The sequence below is a fragment of the Notolepis coatsorum genome (genome assembly GCF_963971535.1).
Source record: "Notolepis coatsorum genome assembly, chromosome: 16".
Lineage (NCBI taxonomy): Eukaryota > Metazoa > Chordata > Actinopteri > Aulopiformes > Paralepididae > Notolepis > Notolepis coatsorum.
Window position 1 is genome coordinate 43,629,132 of NC_140180.1, and position 19,115 is coordinate 43,648,246.

General features: G+C 42.8%; 1 protein-coding gene across 2 annotated transcripts in view; it reads left to right on the top strand.

Annotated features, from left to right (window-relative positions):
• The first annotated feature begins 14,535 nt into the window (after nt 1-14,535).
• Nucleotides 14,536-19,115, top strand: part of pcdh19 (protocadherin 19) — an 88,055-nt gene continuing 83,475 nt past the window's right edge. For both annotated transcript variants that reach the window (XM_084331778.1, XM_084331779.1), the window contains exon 1: nt 14,536-17,327. In XM_084331778.1, coding sequence (XP_084187904.1) covers nt 15,181-17,327 — 2,147 coding nt within the window. In that variant the 5' untranslated portion in view covers nt 14,536-15,180. The remainder of the gene's footprint in view (nt 17,328-19,115) is intronic.

The following is a 19,115-nucleotide window of genomic DNA, read 5'->3' on the forward strand; positions in this document are numbered from 1 at the left end:
ATGCCCCCCACTGGTCGGTTGTAGTGAGGATAGAAGCCTTGCATCACGTGTCCCCTCCAGTACACGAGGAGGCAGCCTGTCGCATCTTTTCACCAGACAGCGCGGACTCTCAGTGGCGAGGAGTAACGCGTGGGAGGCTCACACTGCCCCCGATACTTCCTGTCTCTGCTGTGCAGGCGTCACCCAACCGACCTGTAGGAGTCGCTGTCCACAACGTCCAATCCCCACCCATCGACTTCCACCCGCTACCTCTGCCAATTGAGATAGTATGACAACTGGCCCAAGCCGCAGGCAATGCTGACACCGGGATTCGAGACCGGAGTCTCTTGAATTGGTGACGAGCGCAATCTCTGCTACGCCACCCAGCCGCCCATGCCTCTATCTTATTATAGTGTTATGGATTCCGCAGTTCGAAATTGCCACAGTGCTCTGTCTCCTCGTTATATAGAATCTCTGGTTTAACCAAACAGGGTTTATAATTACAGCTACCTTATGGAGCGGGTCACTGCTGGAGCCCGAAAATTGATGTGATGAAGTGTTACATTTAAAGCTGGCATGATCATAGGGCAATGTCCCCATTACCATGAAGGCACTGGTGGCACATTATGAAACGCAATAAACACAAAGCACCTCCGTGCCGCTGCATCTATCACATAGACAACATATGGGTGCCCACCGGGGGAGGCAGGGGGGCTTGCCTCCTGGCGTTCACTAACTACAGTGCTATAGACGGTGTAAAAGTGACAGTATAGTGTCATGTTTTCTAAAGGAATACTATCTTTCATTAGCCGGCGGCAAGGACACATTAAAAAATATATATATATCAATCATAGCAATTTTTTTTAATATTCTGAAGTTTTTGTCTTCAGTGAAAATGCACAATCTGTTTTACTGGATGTATTCCTGGGGGGTGGGGGGCAGGAGGTTATCCTATGCCACTATACACCTTACCCCTGAATGCATCACACAATAGCCCAGTGAGACTAGGGAGGATTTAGAGTATTACCCATGCTAAATCACCCACAGCCGTTCAGAGAATCACTTAGATATTAGATTAGATACGACAGATTAGAGAGTGAATATGAACACCAGCAACATGTTTCTAATTGTTGGCCCCCCAAGCTAAGCAACAACAACAACAACAACCTGCAAACATGGAGGACTTAAAACGTAGTGTGTCGCTATGCTCTGTTCTGCCTTTGTTGCTTTTCCATAACATTGGCCCTCGTGAAGTAACATTGCTGTATGGTTTAGCTGTAGCCAGACATGCACCAGCTCGGAAACACCAGAGCCGGCGACCACCAGCCGCCCCTCTTTACTGCTTCAATCTGAAAGGAGCATACAACAGTCCTAATTTCACATGACTGGAAAACAGCTGTAAACACCCCCAAGGGGGCGAAGAGATAAGCCCTGTTCTGGAGATGGTATCAGACTGTAACAATGCCCCACCCAAGCTCTGCTTTACAGTTTCAGGTGTTCCATCCTCCATGTTAGGACTATTAATCAAGGCTGACATTGAATAAACACGGCATCACAAAGCTAATTGACCGTACACCAGGTGAACACCAATCTCTATGTTCACAGACCTTGTCCTTTGTCTCTTCAGGTCTTTGTATTTGTGTGGCTTTCTTAAAAAAGAAAAAAAGCTTAGGGCAACTGATTTTGCACATTGGCGTAATCAGATCAAAGTGAAATCTCTGGCATGGTATTGTGTCCATGATTGCACCTATTGTACTGTAGGCTTGGAGACGGAACATGAATGCTAAATATCAGGGCTGAAACGGTCAACCATGCAAAAACAGGGAGCTCCATTGAAAACAGATCAATGTGGCAAAAACTCTGTCCAAATTGCCCTGACTGAAGGTAAGTTTTGAGCTGGCTTGGGCTTCCCTGAACATAGGTTGTCTGTTCTATTTCCCATTTTGAGAATGTTTAATTATATATATATATATATATAATTATATATATATAAAGGAAAAAGAAAAAAAAGCTGACTAGTGGTCTGTCCTATTCAGGAGAAGAAATCAGATTTGCTAAGTGAGGAACTGCTTTACGTTGGGAGACTCCAAGAGCTATGTGAGCCTCACCGAAATATATCAAATTATATTGTTCTTATTCAGGTTTGCTATGTCACATTCTCATTAGGAACGGTTGGTCCGCTCCGTCCTCGCTCCGTCCTCGAGAGCGATAGCCCCCCCCCCCCCCCCACACTCCCCCCTCTGGCCTGCTTTCAGACCACAATCTCGTTTCGTTCCCAAGCACAAGAGGAGAGCAACACTCCAATACAGCAGGTGGCGTATGCACCTAGTTGGTTTCCTATAGCTGGCGTTTCAACCCAGATCAAATGAGATAGAATGACGTGCTTTACCGGCAGCGCTATCGTCTCTCCCGTGTGTGTGTGTCTGTGTGCTGACGCATGGCTCTGTGGGACTAATTAATTTTGCCACAAGGGGGCATAATCCCACGGGACAATGCATTGGGAACTTGTTTCGCATGACAAAACATACCCTCTGGAATATTATTGCACGGATCGGAATACAGGCGCGCACGTGGGAGCGTGCACAATGATATTTTGCAGCAGGTTGTGACAGTGATATTTGCGAGTGCTCTTCTTGACTGTGAGAAGTGAAGAGAGCCTTAAGGTGGTATTGAGAGGGCACATTATATCTTATGATAAGATATAATGTGCCCTCTCAATACCACCTTAACTAAGTTGGCTGCTGTCGAGGGAGAGAGAGAGAGGGAGAGAGAGAGCGAGAGAGAGAGAGAGAGAGAGAGAGAGAGAGAGAGAGAGAGAGAGAGAGAGAGAGAGAGAGAGAGAGAGAGAGAGAGAGAGAGAGAGACATAAACGCTTGGCTGGATTGCAACAGACTACAATCCTAAACGGACCTAAATAATATTTAAAAATTGAAGTATGAATACAACTCTATTCTGGGCAAGCAGGTTAGCACCAACAGAACCACTTGTTATAACAAGCCTCTTCCATGTTTTGGTACAGTTTGTTTGCACATTTGCGATCGTTCCGTCGTCGGCGACGCTGATTCGCACCCAAAACCACCTTTTCAAGTGGTCCCGGCATGGAGCGAATCAGCGTCCCTGGTGACGGAGTGGAGCGTTCCCATCTCATCACACTTATTTTGGAGCGATCGTGCTCGGATTCGACCCCGGATGGCTAGTAAGAAAGCCCTCTAATAACAAGGGCAACTGATTTTGCACATTGGGGTAATCAGATCAAAGTGAAATCTCTGGCATGGTATTGTGTCCATGATTTTACCTATTGTACTGTAGGCTTGGAAACGGAACATGAATGCTAAATATCAGGGCTGAAACGGTCAACCATGCAAAAACAGGGAGCTCCATTGAAAACTGATCAATGTGGCAAAAACTCTGTCCAAATTGCCCTGACTGAAGCTAAGTTTTGAGCTGGCTTGGGCTTCCCTGAACATAGGTTGTCTGTTCTATTTCCCATTTTGAGAATGTTTATTATATATATAATTATATGTATAGTGGTCTGTCCTATTCAGGAGAATAAATTACATTTTCTAAGTGAAGAACTGCTTTAAGTTGGGAGACTCCAAGAGCTATGTGAGCCTAGGAACACTCACCGAAATATATCAAATCATATTGTTCTTATTCAGGTTTGCTATGTCACATCTCTGGCTTTTCACAGACATGTCATAGCAGGGTAAACAGTCCCCCCTCCCCCCAATCGCCCCCTTGATTTAGGTATGCCAGTATTCCTCTGTGGTACACCTAAATCAAGCAGACCCATTATTATGATATTAGCATACAGTTATGTTTACCCTGACACATCTGTGAAAAGAGTCCATAATACTATTTGTTATATATAAGAAAAATATGCTTCAGTGGCCAGTATGTTGTTTGGAATATGTTGACTGACCTGGAAATGAAATCCTGGAAACTTCAAATGTCAGTGCTTTTGGTATGCATACAAATCTCTGTCACATAATTTATTTGCATACTAACAGATCACGTACTGAAAATTGCATACCATTTAGATTTGGATAAATTGGAAACAGCAATGTATTCATTTCAACCTGACTTCTGCCAGATGAATAAATCATAACATATAGCAAACAATTGATATGGTGTACAATTTTCTCAAATTGCTGTCAAATGAATTGTGATAGTGTCAATTGGCACTACATTGTACTGCCTCTGTGAGCTGCTTTTTATCATCAATATTTCCATATTTCCTATTGCCGCTGAGTAACTTACCTGCTGAGGTTACCTGCTGAAGATGGATTTCTTGTGTTCAGGCTTTAATCAACTCGTCACCTGTGGTTCCGTGAAGTCTCTGTGTTGTGTTGTTTATACTCTACTTATCATACTGGCTGTCACACGCTGCGGCATCACTCCGTTGGTACATCCGTAATCAGAAGAATCGACACTGGAAACGTGATACCTTTCCTTAAATTGTTATGTTTATTCCATAAACATATACTCATACAAGAAACAGTTCTGAAAGTCTTTGAAAGTCTACTAAATTCATTATTCTCATGATCTCTCCTGTTATCAGCTCGATGGTTGTTGTGGCCCAGTGGTTAGCCAAAAGCTTTCCCTGTTAGCCGAAGCTATAGCTATCTCGTGGCTCAGGAGGGTGAAGGGCCTCGCCTCCCATCCCCCACCCTCCAGCTTACTGCTGTCTCTTTGTCAACGTGTCTATGCGTCTGCCTCGTCTCCTAGTCTGCCTCAAACCCGGAAGAACTCATATTTATAACATCAGCGTGTCTACGTGTCTCTCTCTCACTCTCTCACCGGCCTTCCCTGCCCCCCTCTCATCTAAGTGATTTCCAGACTGCTCTCTCGATGCTGACCTTGGCTAGTGGGTTATCTGCTGCGCCTTCAGTCTAACTAAAAACACACACTGTCTGGATGTCTCCTCCTTTAAGATCTATAGACCTATCTAGAAGCTGTCGGTGTTAATATAATGCCTGAGTGGAACCGAGTAGATATCTGCTGTCATCTACACAGTGGCGGTTTGTCCACTAGGGGCGCTTGTCTGCCGCACCCCCTGGTAAAGAGAGCAGAAGAAGAAGAAAATATGTTATTTTTATTTTTATTTTAGACCCTAGAAATAATTTAAACATGTTTAAAATGAATAATATTTACTCATTTTAAGTATGTTTGTGTTTCCAATGCACAATATAACGTTAATATATCAAATATAAGACAACAATATAACACCTTGGGCGAGAGGGGGGGGGACGGACGAGCGAATATTCATGTGTGTTGATGGTTATGTTGCTTTTTTTTATTAATTTTTTTATTATTTTTCATTCAATGTTAATTCTATGTATATTTTCTGATCCTCTTCTGACCTGGGGCTGGTGATCGTGGGCTCTGGCTGGGGGTAGCCGCGGTTCGGGGTCTCGGCGGGTCGGGGCGCTAAAGAGGCTTGGTGCTTTGGTTCGCGGGGGGGCCGGGCTGGGGGTCCTCCGGGGTGGGGCCTGCGGTTGCCGGGCCTGGAGGTGGAGGGGATTCGGTAAGCAATTTTATAGTATTTTTTTTTTTTTTTATGTTATTATACTTTTATTTGGTGACAACCTTATTGTCTAATCAGTGTTGTGTTCGTTTATGTCCTTGGATGTCTTTTATGTATTATTGTTATTATTGTGTTGTGAGTTGTGTTGTTTCGTGCCTGAAAATAGAAAATAAAAAAAAAATTGGTCACAAAAAATATAATCAAATATAAATAATTTTTTATGAGTCACAGGAATACACTGTCTGTACTACCTCTTAGGCTGGGCGTAGATAATCGCGCAGGGCAGACTCATCGCTGTAGCCTCGCAGCCAATGAAATAGGTCAAGCAAATATATTTCGCCTATCAGTGCGTAACGCGCTGTGCGTTGCAATATGATGTAATATGATGGAAGCCGTTGCGTTTTCGAGCGATCTTCCAAGCAAGCAGGGTCCTTCCGGATGATCGCAGTCCTATATTTTTCTACCTTGACTACCGTAGCTGGATGCAGCTAACGACGGACTGTTTTAACATTACTGGAGTTTCTTTTGGATTTAAAATAAGTGGATTATGGCTTGTTCAACAACAACAAGCCTTGTTGTGGACTGGACAGCTGAATATCTTGCCCCATTCAACTCTTGTGATGGTAAGTCTATGTTTGAATGAATGAATGAATGAAAACTTTATTTAACAGATTGCAGAATGGGTACAATACAGTACGGCTCAATACACACAATTGTTAAGGGGATGCAGACCAGAGAAAGACGTTTGTTTTGTTTACATCAGGGTCCCCCATTTTCAATTCATATCGATAGTTTAATAGCTAGCCTTGGCTCGTTTAACAATATGCAAAATATGTGTACAGCCCTGTACTCATACTGAAGTTATTCTTGGTATATACTACATACTACTAGGTCTGATCTTTTGCAGTTCCTTGTGTAACGATAGAGTCCACGTCGTGCTGTGTGTGAGTGAGTGAGAGAGAGAGAAAGAGAGAGAAAGAGAGATAGAGGGGGATACTAATTAATTTCGCCCCCCCTGGAGAAGATTTCACGAGCCGCCACTGCATCTACAGTATGTACACATATGAGAAACAAGTGCTACCTTTCACCAAGGACTTCCAAAATGTACGAAATGAAATCACAAAGCTGATCACAGGAGCAAGAGTTTCTTTGTACTCAATCTTTTAATATTTCCTTACCATCCTATAAAAGGTTGTCTGTGTGTTACAGAAGTAGTGAACCAGAGAACCCGGAAATGGAGAAGGGCAGCGAGAAGGAAGGAGAGGGTAACAGCAACACACGCACACGCATACACATGCATTGCACACGCATACACATGCACACATCAGACGCACAGTCAACATAGTGGGACACATGGCATCCGCAAGCGAGAGGTAAGGAGAGAGAGCACAACCATTCACACACACACACACGCACGCACGCACGCACACACACACACACACACACAGAAGCGAACAGAGACATGGAAATGGCATGTCACTTGCCTGGTGCCACAGATGATGCTAATAAGGTAGCGTTGCTAATAAGGTATAATGCTGTATAATGATAATACATTTTAATCTAGTCTAATCTACAAGGTTGCCTACCTATCCACACATATCATTGCCCACTAAGATAAAAAAAATTTCACGCCAGCAACACTAATGTCTTCTGCAGTAAATATGGGACAGTCCAAGCTGGAGGGAAGGAAAGGGAGAGAGAGAGAGAGAGAGAGAGAGAGAGAGAGAGAGAGAGAGAGAGAGAGAGAGAGAGAGAGAGAGAGACAGAGAGAGAGAGACAGAGACAGAGACAGAGACAGACAGAGAAATGATAGCATGCATATATTAATAACATACTTAAATAGCATACAGCATGATCAAAACCTTTTAAGTCTTTTAATTGTCCTTTGACTGAAGAAGCTATAATTTACAATTGGGGGGCTTAGTACAAACAGATGTTCATCATACAGACATGTTCAAAGTTTAACAGCAGGGGCATATTTGGCTGTAAACACGAGGACTGTATAATATGTTAATTGCCGTCTAAACTGCATAAATTGTGTAATTAATCATTCAGAAATGGGACACATTTATCTTAACAAGTTTCATTTCAGAAGCCAACGGGTCATTGGGTTACTAATTATTAATTGTTTAAATATCAACAAACAGCATATTAAATCATTGTCGCTTTTGATGACCAGGAAGCCTCCCAACCCTCCGGCAACTTCAAACAGCCGGACCCAACAATTCTTTCACTCATTTGCATCTCATTCCCCATCTAACAGGGGCCACATCCACTCCAATACAACAACATCTGCACCCATGTCATGCCAGGAAAAAGCATAGAGAGAGCATTTGTTTCATTAAACCTGGGAGAGCGGGTCCAAAGGCCCCTTGACACATTTGACAAGAAAACATCCAAATCAGCTCTGAGAATTAAATGCAAATTAGGCTTTTTGTGACAAAACACAGCGGCACATTGTAGCCACACTGTGTGTCAACATTGGCCATGGAGGAAAAATTCTTTTGGCCTATGATTGCTAACTAACAGTCTGGCAATATAAGAGATCCCATATCCCAGAACCAGCTCCTGCAAATAATGTGAATGAAATAGTGATGTGTACATCAAGCACAAACACATCCACTTAATTTCCACTCCCAGATTCACAGAGAACAGAGGCGAGGAAGAGAAAGCAGAACAGCACTGAAGTAACAATGATTGAATGACACAAAGTCGACCCGCACCCACGCTACTCTTCCGTGCTTTTACTCAGCCGTCAGAAGATTTCCGGGCCAATGCTTTTGGGAAATTAGGATTAAAAAAACAGGATTAAATTAAAAGGTGCAACAACCTCAATGACGACAACAGCAACAAATGGCTGGCATAGTGAAATAAATATACAGTATAAAGCGTTTTCCTCGCCGTAGAAATAGTATGTTGGTGTGCCCCGAGGGAATCACTAAGCCTTGGGATGGATACTAATTGATGCATCATGAGCCGGCATGGCGTGGAGACGTATTGGAGGGCGTATCGTTGTTGAGACAGGCTCGCACTGTAGATTAGGCCTGTCAGTTTCCCTGGCCCTTCTTATGCCTCTGGCGCTCCGGAGGAATACTTTTTTTTGGGGGGACGCTGTACGCAATGAAGACCATAATAAGGTTGTCTTCAGCCACAGCTAAGATAAACACGGCCATCTTGCCCATTCAGAATCAAGGCACCACCGTCTGTGGCCACTGTCTAGCGCACCAGCTCCTCCGAGTATGTCTGGGCCAAGTTCCTGCGCTGGGCAGGGCATGGGGTGATAATGCGAGCATCCGTCAGAGCAGCTTAGATCTTCCTTTCCAAGCAAGCAGCAGGGTCAGACTAAAGACGTGTGCCAATCCTCGGCAGCAGAGGGGGGAAGAGAAAAGAGATGGGACTTGAAATGAAATAGGTTATTCTCTGTGCAGTTTCAGCTGTGCTGCTTCAAGCCTTTCCTTTATGTAGTGTTTACTCTCCGTAAAGAAATACCCAATAAAGAATAAAGCCTTCCGCCTAAGACGACTCAAATATGATCAAAACACAAGGAGAGGTTGAGAAGTTCGCATGGCCTTAAATACCCTTCTTTCTGTCTAGAAGTTTCAGAATAAACCTCTACAACTCTTTTTAAGGACACATGGTAAGTTCTATACACACTGTTTCTGAGAACAAACCTCTACTGATGATGGACCAAAAACAGGCTCGTACACATGCACCCACAGCACACACATGCATGTACAGTATACACACATCCACAGAACACATGTGCAGATACACACACACCCACAGAACACACGTGCAGATACACACACACACACATCCACAGAACACACGTGCAGATACACACACACGCACAGAACACACGTGCAGATACACACACACCCGCAGAACACACATGCAGATACGTCAGACACACACACAGCGCATCTCTATGCAATCACATTCCTCTGTACGTTTGACAAAACCATTTTCCACTATGCTATAAAATGCTAAATGCTCAAGTACTCTATTTGTTCCATGACTTTCCTACAATCTTAATTTGTGTGCGTTGAAGGAGCATACCAGTCTTTTTGGCATGTGGGTTCCAAGTCATTCTTCCAGATGTGTATATGAGACGTGTAGCAGCATATAGTCACTTGTTTTCTGAACGGCATTGTGATAATAATACAGTATATGAAGAAGAATTCCTCGTCTTTCTTTTGTTAGACAGCGTATTAAGACACAATAGAGCGACATTTAAGGGGAAACACTCAAACCTTTCAGGAAAATAAATGCACCTTAGTTAGTTATATGTTTTTATCTTTCATGGGTTTATGTCGTGTTTTAAGACACATTTTCAGACACACTGTGTCAGTGATGAATCAGCAGAAATAAAATGGAAAATAAAACACTGTATCTGTAAATCATTAAGAAAGAAGAGGCCAGAATGACTTGGAACCCCATGTGAAAAAAACACTGACAATCTGTAATGCCAACATAGGAAGGACCAGCTCCACATTAAGTACGAGTTGTAATCTTTTTGTACAAAGGGATAAAGGGATTTTCAGCAATAATTGGCACTTAGTCAGCTTCCACTGTGGTCAGATAATTGGTCGTTTTAATAGCTCAGATCAGACTGAGTTTTTCATTTTAAATTTAAAAAATTATCTTTCTTCCTCTGACTGAATGAACATGGCGAGAGCAAAACTGATGTCTACCAGTAATAGTGACTACAGTACCTCTTCACATCCGCCCGGTTTTTGACATAGCGGTGAAATCAATAGCACAACACACAGAGAAACAGCAACAGCAGGAAGTATTTAGTGGTGGTCCATCGCTCAGGAATGTAATCTGCCACCACTCTCAAGGAAATAGATTCTGGCTAATCAACTGCACTACAGTCAAATCAATCAAATTAAAAAGTAACTTTCGCCGTGCTGCATTTAACACATTCAGGTGCACGACCTTAACATGACATTTTGAGAACTGAGCATTCTAATAAGGATGACACAATGACATTGAAAGCTATTGAGTGGTAAAATTATGATATGATTCTGGGGAAATGATCCATGTATACCCTGAAAGGGTTAATAGGGCACATTCTAGTGTCTTTCTTGTCCATGTGACTGCATGGGCTCTTTTCTTACCCAACTAATGTTTCACACTGCAGCGTTCTTTACCTCATGCGTAGCTTGCCCTACACTGGAGCAGGACTGGCCTTAACTTTGCCATGTCACAGAGTTCTGGAACTAGACCAACACATGGAGGGTGTAATTTGGAAAAGCAAGATTAATTTGAAAATGCTAAATTAACCCTGCAAGGGAAGGTAACCCTGGACAATGGTACCAGATATCACAGCATTATTTGATATGTATACAATTACTATGCACAATGGTTTAAGCACGGCCCTAAACAACCACTGAGGGACAAAATAAGAATTGACCTCTTTCAACCCTAAACATGATTCTGGTCCCATGCAAAAATGAACTAGTATTTATTTTTACAGTATGGTAAAACCACAGGAACACAACAGAATAGTATATATGTATAATATTTTACTATAGAAATACTGTGGTGAATCACTACAGTATGTACATGTATGTGGTAAGTCTAGTGTGTGTGTGTGAAAAGACTGAAATAGTATGAATCACTACAGTATGTATGTGGTAAATATACTAGTGTGTGTGTGTGTGTGTGTGTGTGTGTGTGTGTGTGTGTGTGTGTGTGTGTGTGTGTGTGTGTGTGTGTGTGTGTGTGTGTGTGTGTGTGTGTGAGTGTGTGTGTGTGTGTGTGTGTGTGCATGTGAAAAGACATAGGAATAGTATGAATTAACAGTATGTATGTGGTAAATATAGTGTGCATGTGAAAAGTCATATATATATATGAATCACTACAGTATGTATATGGTAAATATAGTGTGCATGTGAAAAGTCATATATATGAATCACTACAGTATGTATATGGTAAATATAGTGTGTGTGAAAAGACATATAGTATGAATCACTACAGTATGTATGTTGTAAATATAGTGTGTGTGAAAAGACATATAGTATGAATCACTACAGTATGTATGTTGTAAATATAGTGTGTGTGAAAAGACATATACATAGTATGAATCACTACAGTATGTAGCCTATAGATCTCTACCACGTGTGTGGAAAAGAAACAGGAATAGTAGCATACCTATATAGGTTTCACTATCATTTATTTTTGTATGGAGTGTCGTATGCAGCAGTAACATACATTGAAACTTTGCTCACTCATTTGTTTTCCCCAGATGCAGTTTGGATTACTAGAAGAGAGAACACTGCCATGTCCATAGTGGCACCATTCAAAGCATTTAACAAAGCAACGGCCACTGCAGCCTCGCCTGCCATGGTAACACCTAACATCACAATGTAGCTAGTAGCCTACTGTTTCATACACAAATAAAAACATTTGTCTACTCCAATTAAATTAAAATCACCATTCTAAACACGGTGTAGGGTTCCCCATTGCAGAACACAGCCTATACAATGGTCAAATCAGAATATCAGACATACTTGTTTTAAAAACATATATTATGTTTTATTGTTCTATAGAACATTATTTGCATCTGCATCTCCTGCTGTGGCACATTTGAATGGCTGTTCTGTATGGGGGGAAACGTGCTCGAGTCTGGTGGAGGGGCCAGTATAAAGAATGGAGTCAAGCTGCAATAGGACGCTAGGTGTCACCCTTGTGACTTTAAAACCGGGTTGCCCTCAAAATGATGTGATCTACGCTGAGCTCACTGGGGAGAGAGAGAGAGGCGGCCTTAGCCGGGAGGGAAACTGGATGAGTGTTGCACGTGCGATTAAGGGGGGGGAGGGAAAGTCTGACATTTGATATGTGTATCACTTTGGGGACATTTACTTGCAAGACACTATATTTAGATGCGATTTCAGGAACAATGTGGGATGTGTAGCAGCCTATAATTGTGACATATAGGCCTGTCACCTCTATGGAAAAAAAAAAGAAACGGGTCAAATAAAAAGCAGATATTATACCATTAGAAACTGATGTTAGACATCACGAAAGTCTATTTTTGTTTTATGATTGTTAATGTGCAAAGCAGAAATGTAAACTATATGTGTAAAATCTTTAGAAGATACCTCGTTGTCAGCGTGCATGCTGTTTTAAATCGCCACCACGGACGCACCCATACAATGCAAGAGGCTAGCGTGGATCTTTAACAAATGTTGCATAATAAACCTCAATATTACTCGAAATATGGGATTGGTAGATTGACGAATAGAAGAAGAAACAATCCGTAAAAGAACGAAGCAAGACCCCGTGCGTGGTTCGTGTGAGCGTGCACAGAGTAGCTATACAAAAATTACTTATTTATTGACACCTGTAAGATTTCTATGAACAGATAGTCTTGTTGAGATCGAGATATTTTCAAGAGAGACCTGTGTACAATATGCATATAAAAACACATCGGACAAACAAGTACTGTTCATCAGTCGTAGATGACCATACAGCAGTCAACAAACAAACAAACAAACAAACAAACAAACAAACAAACAAACAAACAAACAAACATTTAGATCAAAGGAAACAAGTACAAGCGACACTATCAGAGTGCAGCAACACTTTAACACATATTCTAATGGGTGAAATATTCTAATGTCAAGGTTTTCCGTATAGCTCATTCCATTTGTATGCGACATCATATTTAATTTAAATCGCGTTTAAATACCTATTAGCTCATGCTTTACATGTGGTGTATCTAAAGCTAATTAGTCCTGTGACCTGGGTAACGACACGTATAGTGTAACGGATGGCCAGGCAAAGCACAACGATCACTTTACATTTCGAAATAGCCTAATGTAGGCGTACATGAGTCAGTGCGGTGTCAATCATTCAATCATATCGGGCTGAAATAACAATACGACCGTGCCGTATTGCTCAACAGGCTTGGGACTATAAGTTCTGAACTGAATGACTGAGTGAGTGACTGAAGTTCACTGAACAGTAGGAGAGAGAGAAAAAGCCCCAGTGCCATTCAGGACGCAGGCTGTACTAGCTGTGTATGGATAGGGCACTGGTGATGTTGAGTTAGAATAGAATAGAATAGAATAGAATAGAATAGAATAGAATAGAATAGAATAGAATAGAATAGAATAGAATAGAATAGAAGTGAAGTAAGCTGTGGTGCTGAATTTCCCTCGGGATTAATAAAGTACTTCTATAATTCTATTCTATTCTATTCTAACTCAACATCACCAGTGCCATATAGGGCTACAGCATGCGTCCTGATGAATGCCGCGGCGCTGGGGCTTTTTTTGTTGACTTGTTGTGAGTTGTTGTTGACTTCCCTGGCGAACACAAGCTTCATATCCAAATAGCCTACATCACACACACACACAGCATGCTTCTTCCCATCCAGCCGCTCGTCGCTCTGTAAAAACACAGGTAGGCTACTCGGCCGAGTTGCGTTGCTGTACTTGGCCCCGCCCACCAGCAAATCCAACCGTTGTGTGTCCCCTCTGATTGGCTGAGGGGGGTTGCGGGTCCTGAGACTGAGCGCTCGGCGCGGAGCGCTGCACTGACTCCACAGTGTGCAGCACCAGGGATGCGAGAGGAGCGCGTATTGGACTCAGCTATAACGGCTACAGCCTACTGGCAAGGAGTGGTGATTATTTTTTTTGTGCCTCAAACAAGCTGGATCTATATGCTTCTAGTTTGCTTCAATTCAACATGAAATGCCTCTTCTTTTGACAGACTATTGCATCGTTTCGTCGCACCGGCTGTTTGTCTACATTTCCAGTGGAATTTTGCGTGGACTAACTACGGGAATATGTGCAGCCTTCTCCAAGTGTGAGATGATAAGCGGATGTTAATTAGCAAGTAAACACATTCATACTTGTGAGGACTATACGAAGAGGGAAGGGCTAAATCGCCTGGAAATAAGATAAAATAAAAAAGGTAACCGTGGACTTCAGTAATATGATGACATTCCTGCACCGTTGGTCTGATAGCCGGACTCAAGCTGTTGAATGATTTTGCGACTGCATATCCCCTTTTAGCCTTTTCGTCAACTGTGCAATTTGATAGCACACAGCGACCAACAGACGATGTTTTTTTTTAATCAGAAGTTGTAATATCTCACACAGTCGAATATGTTTATCCAAAATGCGCCTTAAACATTTTTTCGCACCAAGGCACTGGGGAGAATTTAACTGGGGCATTTTAACCCTGTTATTTCATCTGCACTGAAGATTATAGTGGAATTGCTCATCGGAGTTCTAAATAATTTTTTCCCCTTAGAATATTTTTTTTTTTTCTTTTTTTGGGACCAATTTGAAGGTGGACAGTTTATCATGAGTCGTGCGTAAAACGACTTTGCCGCTCAATAAGAGCAGCACAGATTTCCACCCATGGCTGAATCACTGTTCTGAGACCATTCAGTATGTTTTCACATATCTGTCCTCTCCAATATCTCACGCGCTGCAGTAGACCGGGGGATGTACTTTGCCTGAGAAGAGTGCAGTAAATGACTTATTAAGACTCTACATCTGCATAGAGTCATGCATGTCCTCGAAACATGGTTTCAACGAGATGAGTGATTTGGAACATTTCGCCCGTTATCTCTGACGACATGTATCCCTGCTGTGCGTAATCAATCATACAAAGTCCTTGTTATAGGCAGAGAGGGATACTCAACAGGTACAATGCAATCCAAGGAGATGGAATTAATGCAATTTATTTTTGTTTTCCTACCATTCTGGGTCGGGGCTGATGCTGTAATCAATTTGAAATATGGAATAAACGAGGAGATGAAGCCGGGGTCAGTGATTGGAAACGTGACAAAGGACGCACAGAAGCAAGGATTTCAGATCGCACTGCAGCCGCCGTACTTGCGTGTTATTTCGAATTCAGAGCCACGATGGGTGGAACTCAGCCCGGCTGGAATCCTTACGACCCAAATGAAAATCGATCGGGATGTAGTCTGTCGACAGAACCCAAAGTGCATTATTTCTCTGGAAGTTATGTCAAACTCAATGGAAATCTGTGTTATTAAAGTTGAAATTGAGGATTTGAACGACAATGCCCCGAGATTCCCCACCAGCCACATTGACATTGAAATCTCAGAGAATGCCTCCCCTGGTACCAGGTTCCCCCTGGAGGGGGCAAGCGATCCGGACTCGGGGATGTTTGGCGTGCAATCATATTCGATCACTCCGAACGAGCTGTTCGGGTTAGAGATAAAGACTCGAGGGGATGGCTCCAAAATAGCTGAGCTCGTGGTGCAAAAATCGTTAGACAGGGAGACCCAGTCTCACTATTCCTATGAGATCAGCGCGGAGGATGGAGGAGACCCTCCTAAGATAGGCGCGGTCCAGTTGAACATCAAAGTCACAGACTCGAACGACAACAATCCCGTGTTCGACGAGTCCGTTTACACCGTGAACGTGATGGAGAACTCTCCCGTCAACACGTTAGTCGTAGACCTGAACGCCACGGACCCAGACGAGGGCACGAACGGCGAGGTGGTGTACTCGTTCAACAGCTACGTCACCGAGAGGACGAGAGATGCCTTCAAAATTGACCCCAGAACGGGCATAATCACCGTCAACGGTCTTTTGGATTACGAAGCGACGCACATATACGAGATCGACATCCAGGCAAAAGACCTGGGTCCCAATTCCATCCCGGCTCACTGTAAAGTAACGGTGAACGTGATGGATTCGAACGATAACCCGCCTATCATTAGTTTGCTCTCGCTGAACACGGAGCTGGTGGAGGTGAGCGAGAACGCGCAGCGGGGGTATGTCATCGCACTGGTGAGGGTGTCGGATAAGGACTCTGGAGCGAATGGCAAGGTCCAGTGCAGGCTCCAGGGTAACGTCCCGTTCAGACTGCAAGAGTACGAGAGCTTCTCGACCATACTTGTTGACGGCAGGCTGGACAGAGAGCAGAGGGACACGTATAACCTCACCATCCAGGCGGAGGACAGTGGCACCCCTCCTTTACGCGCCACAAAGTCCCTGGTAGTCAAAGTGTCGGATGAAAACGACAACCCACCCCACTTCCTAAAGCCCCACTATCAAGAGATGGTGATGGAGAACAACCTGCCCGGTTCGTGTTTGCTGGCGGTGTCCGCCGAGGACCCGGATTTGGGCATGAACGGCACCGTTTCATACTCCATCATCCCAAGCGAGATCAAACACATGGACGTCAACACCTACGTCAGCATAAACCCATCGGGACGCATTTATTCAATGAGATCGTTCGATCACGAGTACACACGGACTTTTGATTTTAAAGTCTTGGCCAGAGACAACGGGAACCCTTCTCTATCGAGTAACGCCACGGTGCGCATTGTCGTACTGGATGTCAACGACAACACGCCCGTGATGACGAACCCCCCGCTGGTCAACGGCACCGCAGAGGTGTCCATCCCCAGGAACGCCGGAGTGGGTTACATGGTGACCCAGGTCAAAGCCGACGACTACGACGAGGGGGAGAACGGGAGGCTGACCTACACCCTCTCAGAGGGGGACAGGGCTTTCTTTGAGATCGACCAGGTGAACGGAGAGGTTCGGTCCACGAAGATGTTCGGGGAGAACGTAAAGTCCACATATGAGATAACGGTGGTGGCCCGGGACCACGGGAAGCCCGCACTCTCGGCCTCGGCGTACATCGTGGTCTACCTCTCCCCGGACCTGAACGCGCAGGAGTCTATTGGACCAGTGAACCTGTCCCTCATCTTCATCATCGCCTTGGGTTCTATCGCCGCCATCCTGTTTGTCACCATGGTTTTTGTTGCAGTCAAGTGCAAACGGGATAACAAGGAGATCCGAACGTACAACTGCAGGTACTGACATCTCACGCGTATATAGTTCAGTCCGTCCAATGTCCATGTGCCACCTGATTATGGTCAATTGTTCTGTCGTTGTGTGTAATGCTTTGTGTGTGTGAGTGCGTGTTCGTGTGTGTGTGTGCGTGTGTGTGTGTGCGCGCGCGCGTGTGTGTGTGTGCGTGTGAGAGAGAGCTGGTCGTGAGTGCATCGCTTTTGTCATACTGCATGTGATGTAGCCTACAGGCCAGAGTGTGAGGCGTCGATAAGGACAGCAGGTTTTCACAATTACAACAGGGGTATAGCTAATGGCTTCAAATTAGGTTACTTACACACATCCTTCTCTCAGTGTTGATTAATTACATATTTTGATTGCAACCAATTGGTGCATAAATATGACAGTCCAACTGTCGTGTACAATTTGTTATTGCGTTACCGGGCAATTAACTTCCCACTAGTTCAATATCAATCCTAGACATTTATTAGTCTAACCTCTGCCGCTGTTTATTAGCGATTTCTAGCTTTAATCTGCCCCAAATATGCCTTCTAATGACAGGTGAACAATCCCCAACATTAATATGTACCAATTCTAATAGTGATATTCGTATTATTATTATTATTATTATTATTATTATTATTATTATTATTATTATTATTATTATTATTATTATTATTATTATTATTATTATTATTATTATTATTATTATTATTGGTTAGTATTGTTGTGCATGATAATAATAGCAGCAACAACTCGTCTGCAATGTCCTTTAATTTACATCAAAATCATGCACGAAAAGCAGCAGAACATATTTTGGATCTTGTATTGAAAATTCTGTTTTCTTCATCAATCTGAACATCAGTTCTGGTGTTGATTTCCCTGTACAACATTACCACAGTAAATTTACATATAGATTGGATTTGTGAATTTAACCTGAAGCCATAATCATATTTTGCCCTAGACATAATTCTGTTGATGTGTTGGTAAATCAGACCATCTCTAAACAGTATTATGCCCCCCCTGGTGTATAAAAACAGAGAGAACTGTCAATATTGTGTCTCTGAATATGTATCATTATTGATTAGAAATGTCATGTATTTCCATCCTCATCATCATGGTTGGGTAGAGATGAACAGCACTGACTGTGTGCTTTCGAGGTTTAGGCTCTATAGTGCATGTTGAGGGCCGAGATGAAAGCATGTTCACCTTCCACAAGCTCCCTGGGGAATGAGCTGTTATGTTATGTCAAAAAGCTTATAGCATACCACCGTTTCAAAAGGCACATTACTCGTTGACTCTTTGACACAAAAACACATCCTCTTTCCACACAGAAATCCATTCTCTATGTTGTATGTATAGTAATATGTAGATGGTAATATTAATAGTTAAGCACTGACACTTTGATCAACACTGAACCTTTCCTCGGAGATCAGAGTCTATGAAGTCCTGCTATAAAATAGATGTAATCTTTACCACAAGTGATATTATAATAACAGTTATAACGACTGAGGGCTGGAGAACCATATCATATATCATTTTTTGAAACCAACACACGTGTCAATATATCTGATAATGTATGGAAAATCACCTGTTAGAAAATCCAATTGATGGTCTTCATGCTGGACTGCATGGTAATGGAAGCGTAATAAAGTAGCAAACTGAAGTGTCATTTGTAATTTACATTCTCAAATATTTAAGATATCAACTTGTGAGAAATCTGAGAAATCACCATTAATCAATAACAAAATTATTTTATGATCCACAATATCAACAAAAACCCAATATCTGATCAAAGATAGATTATAAAC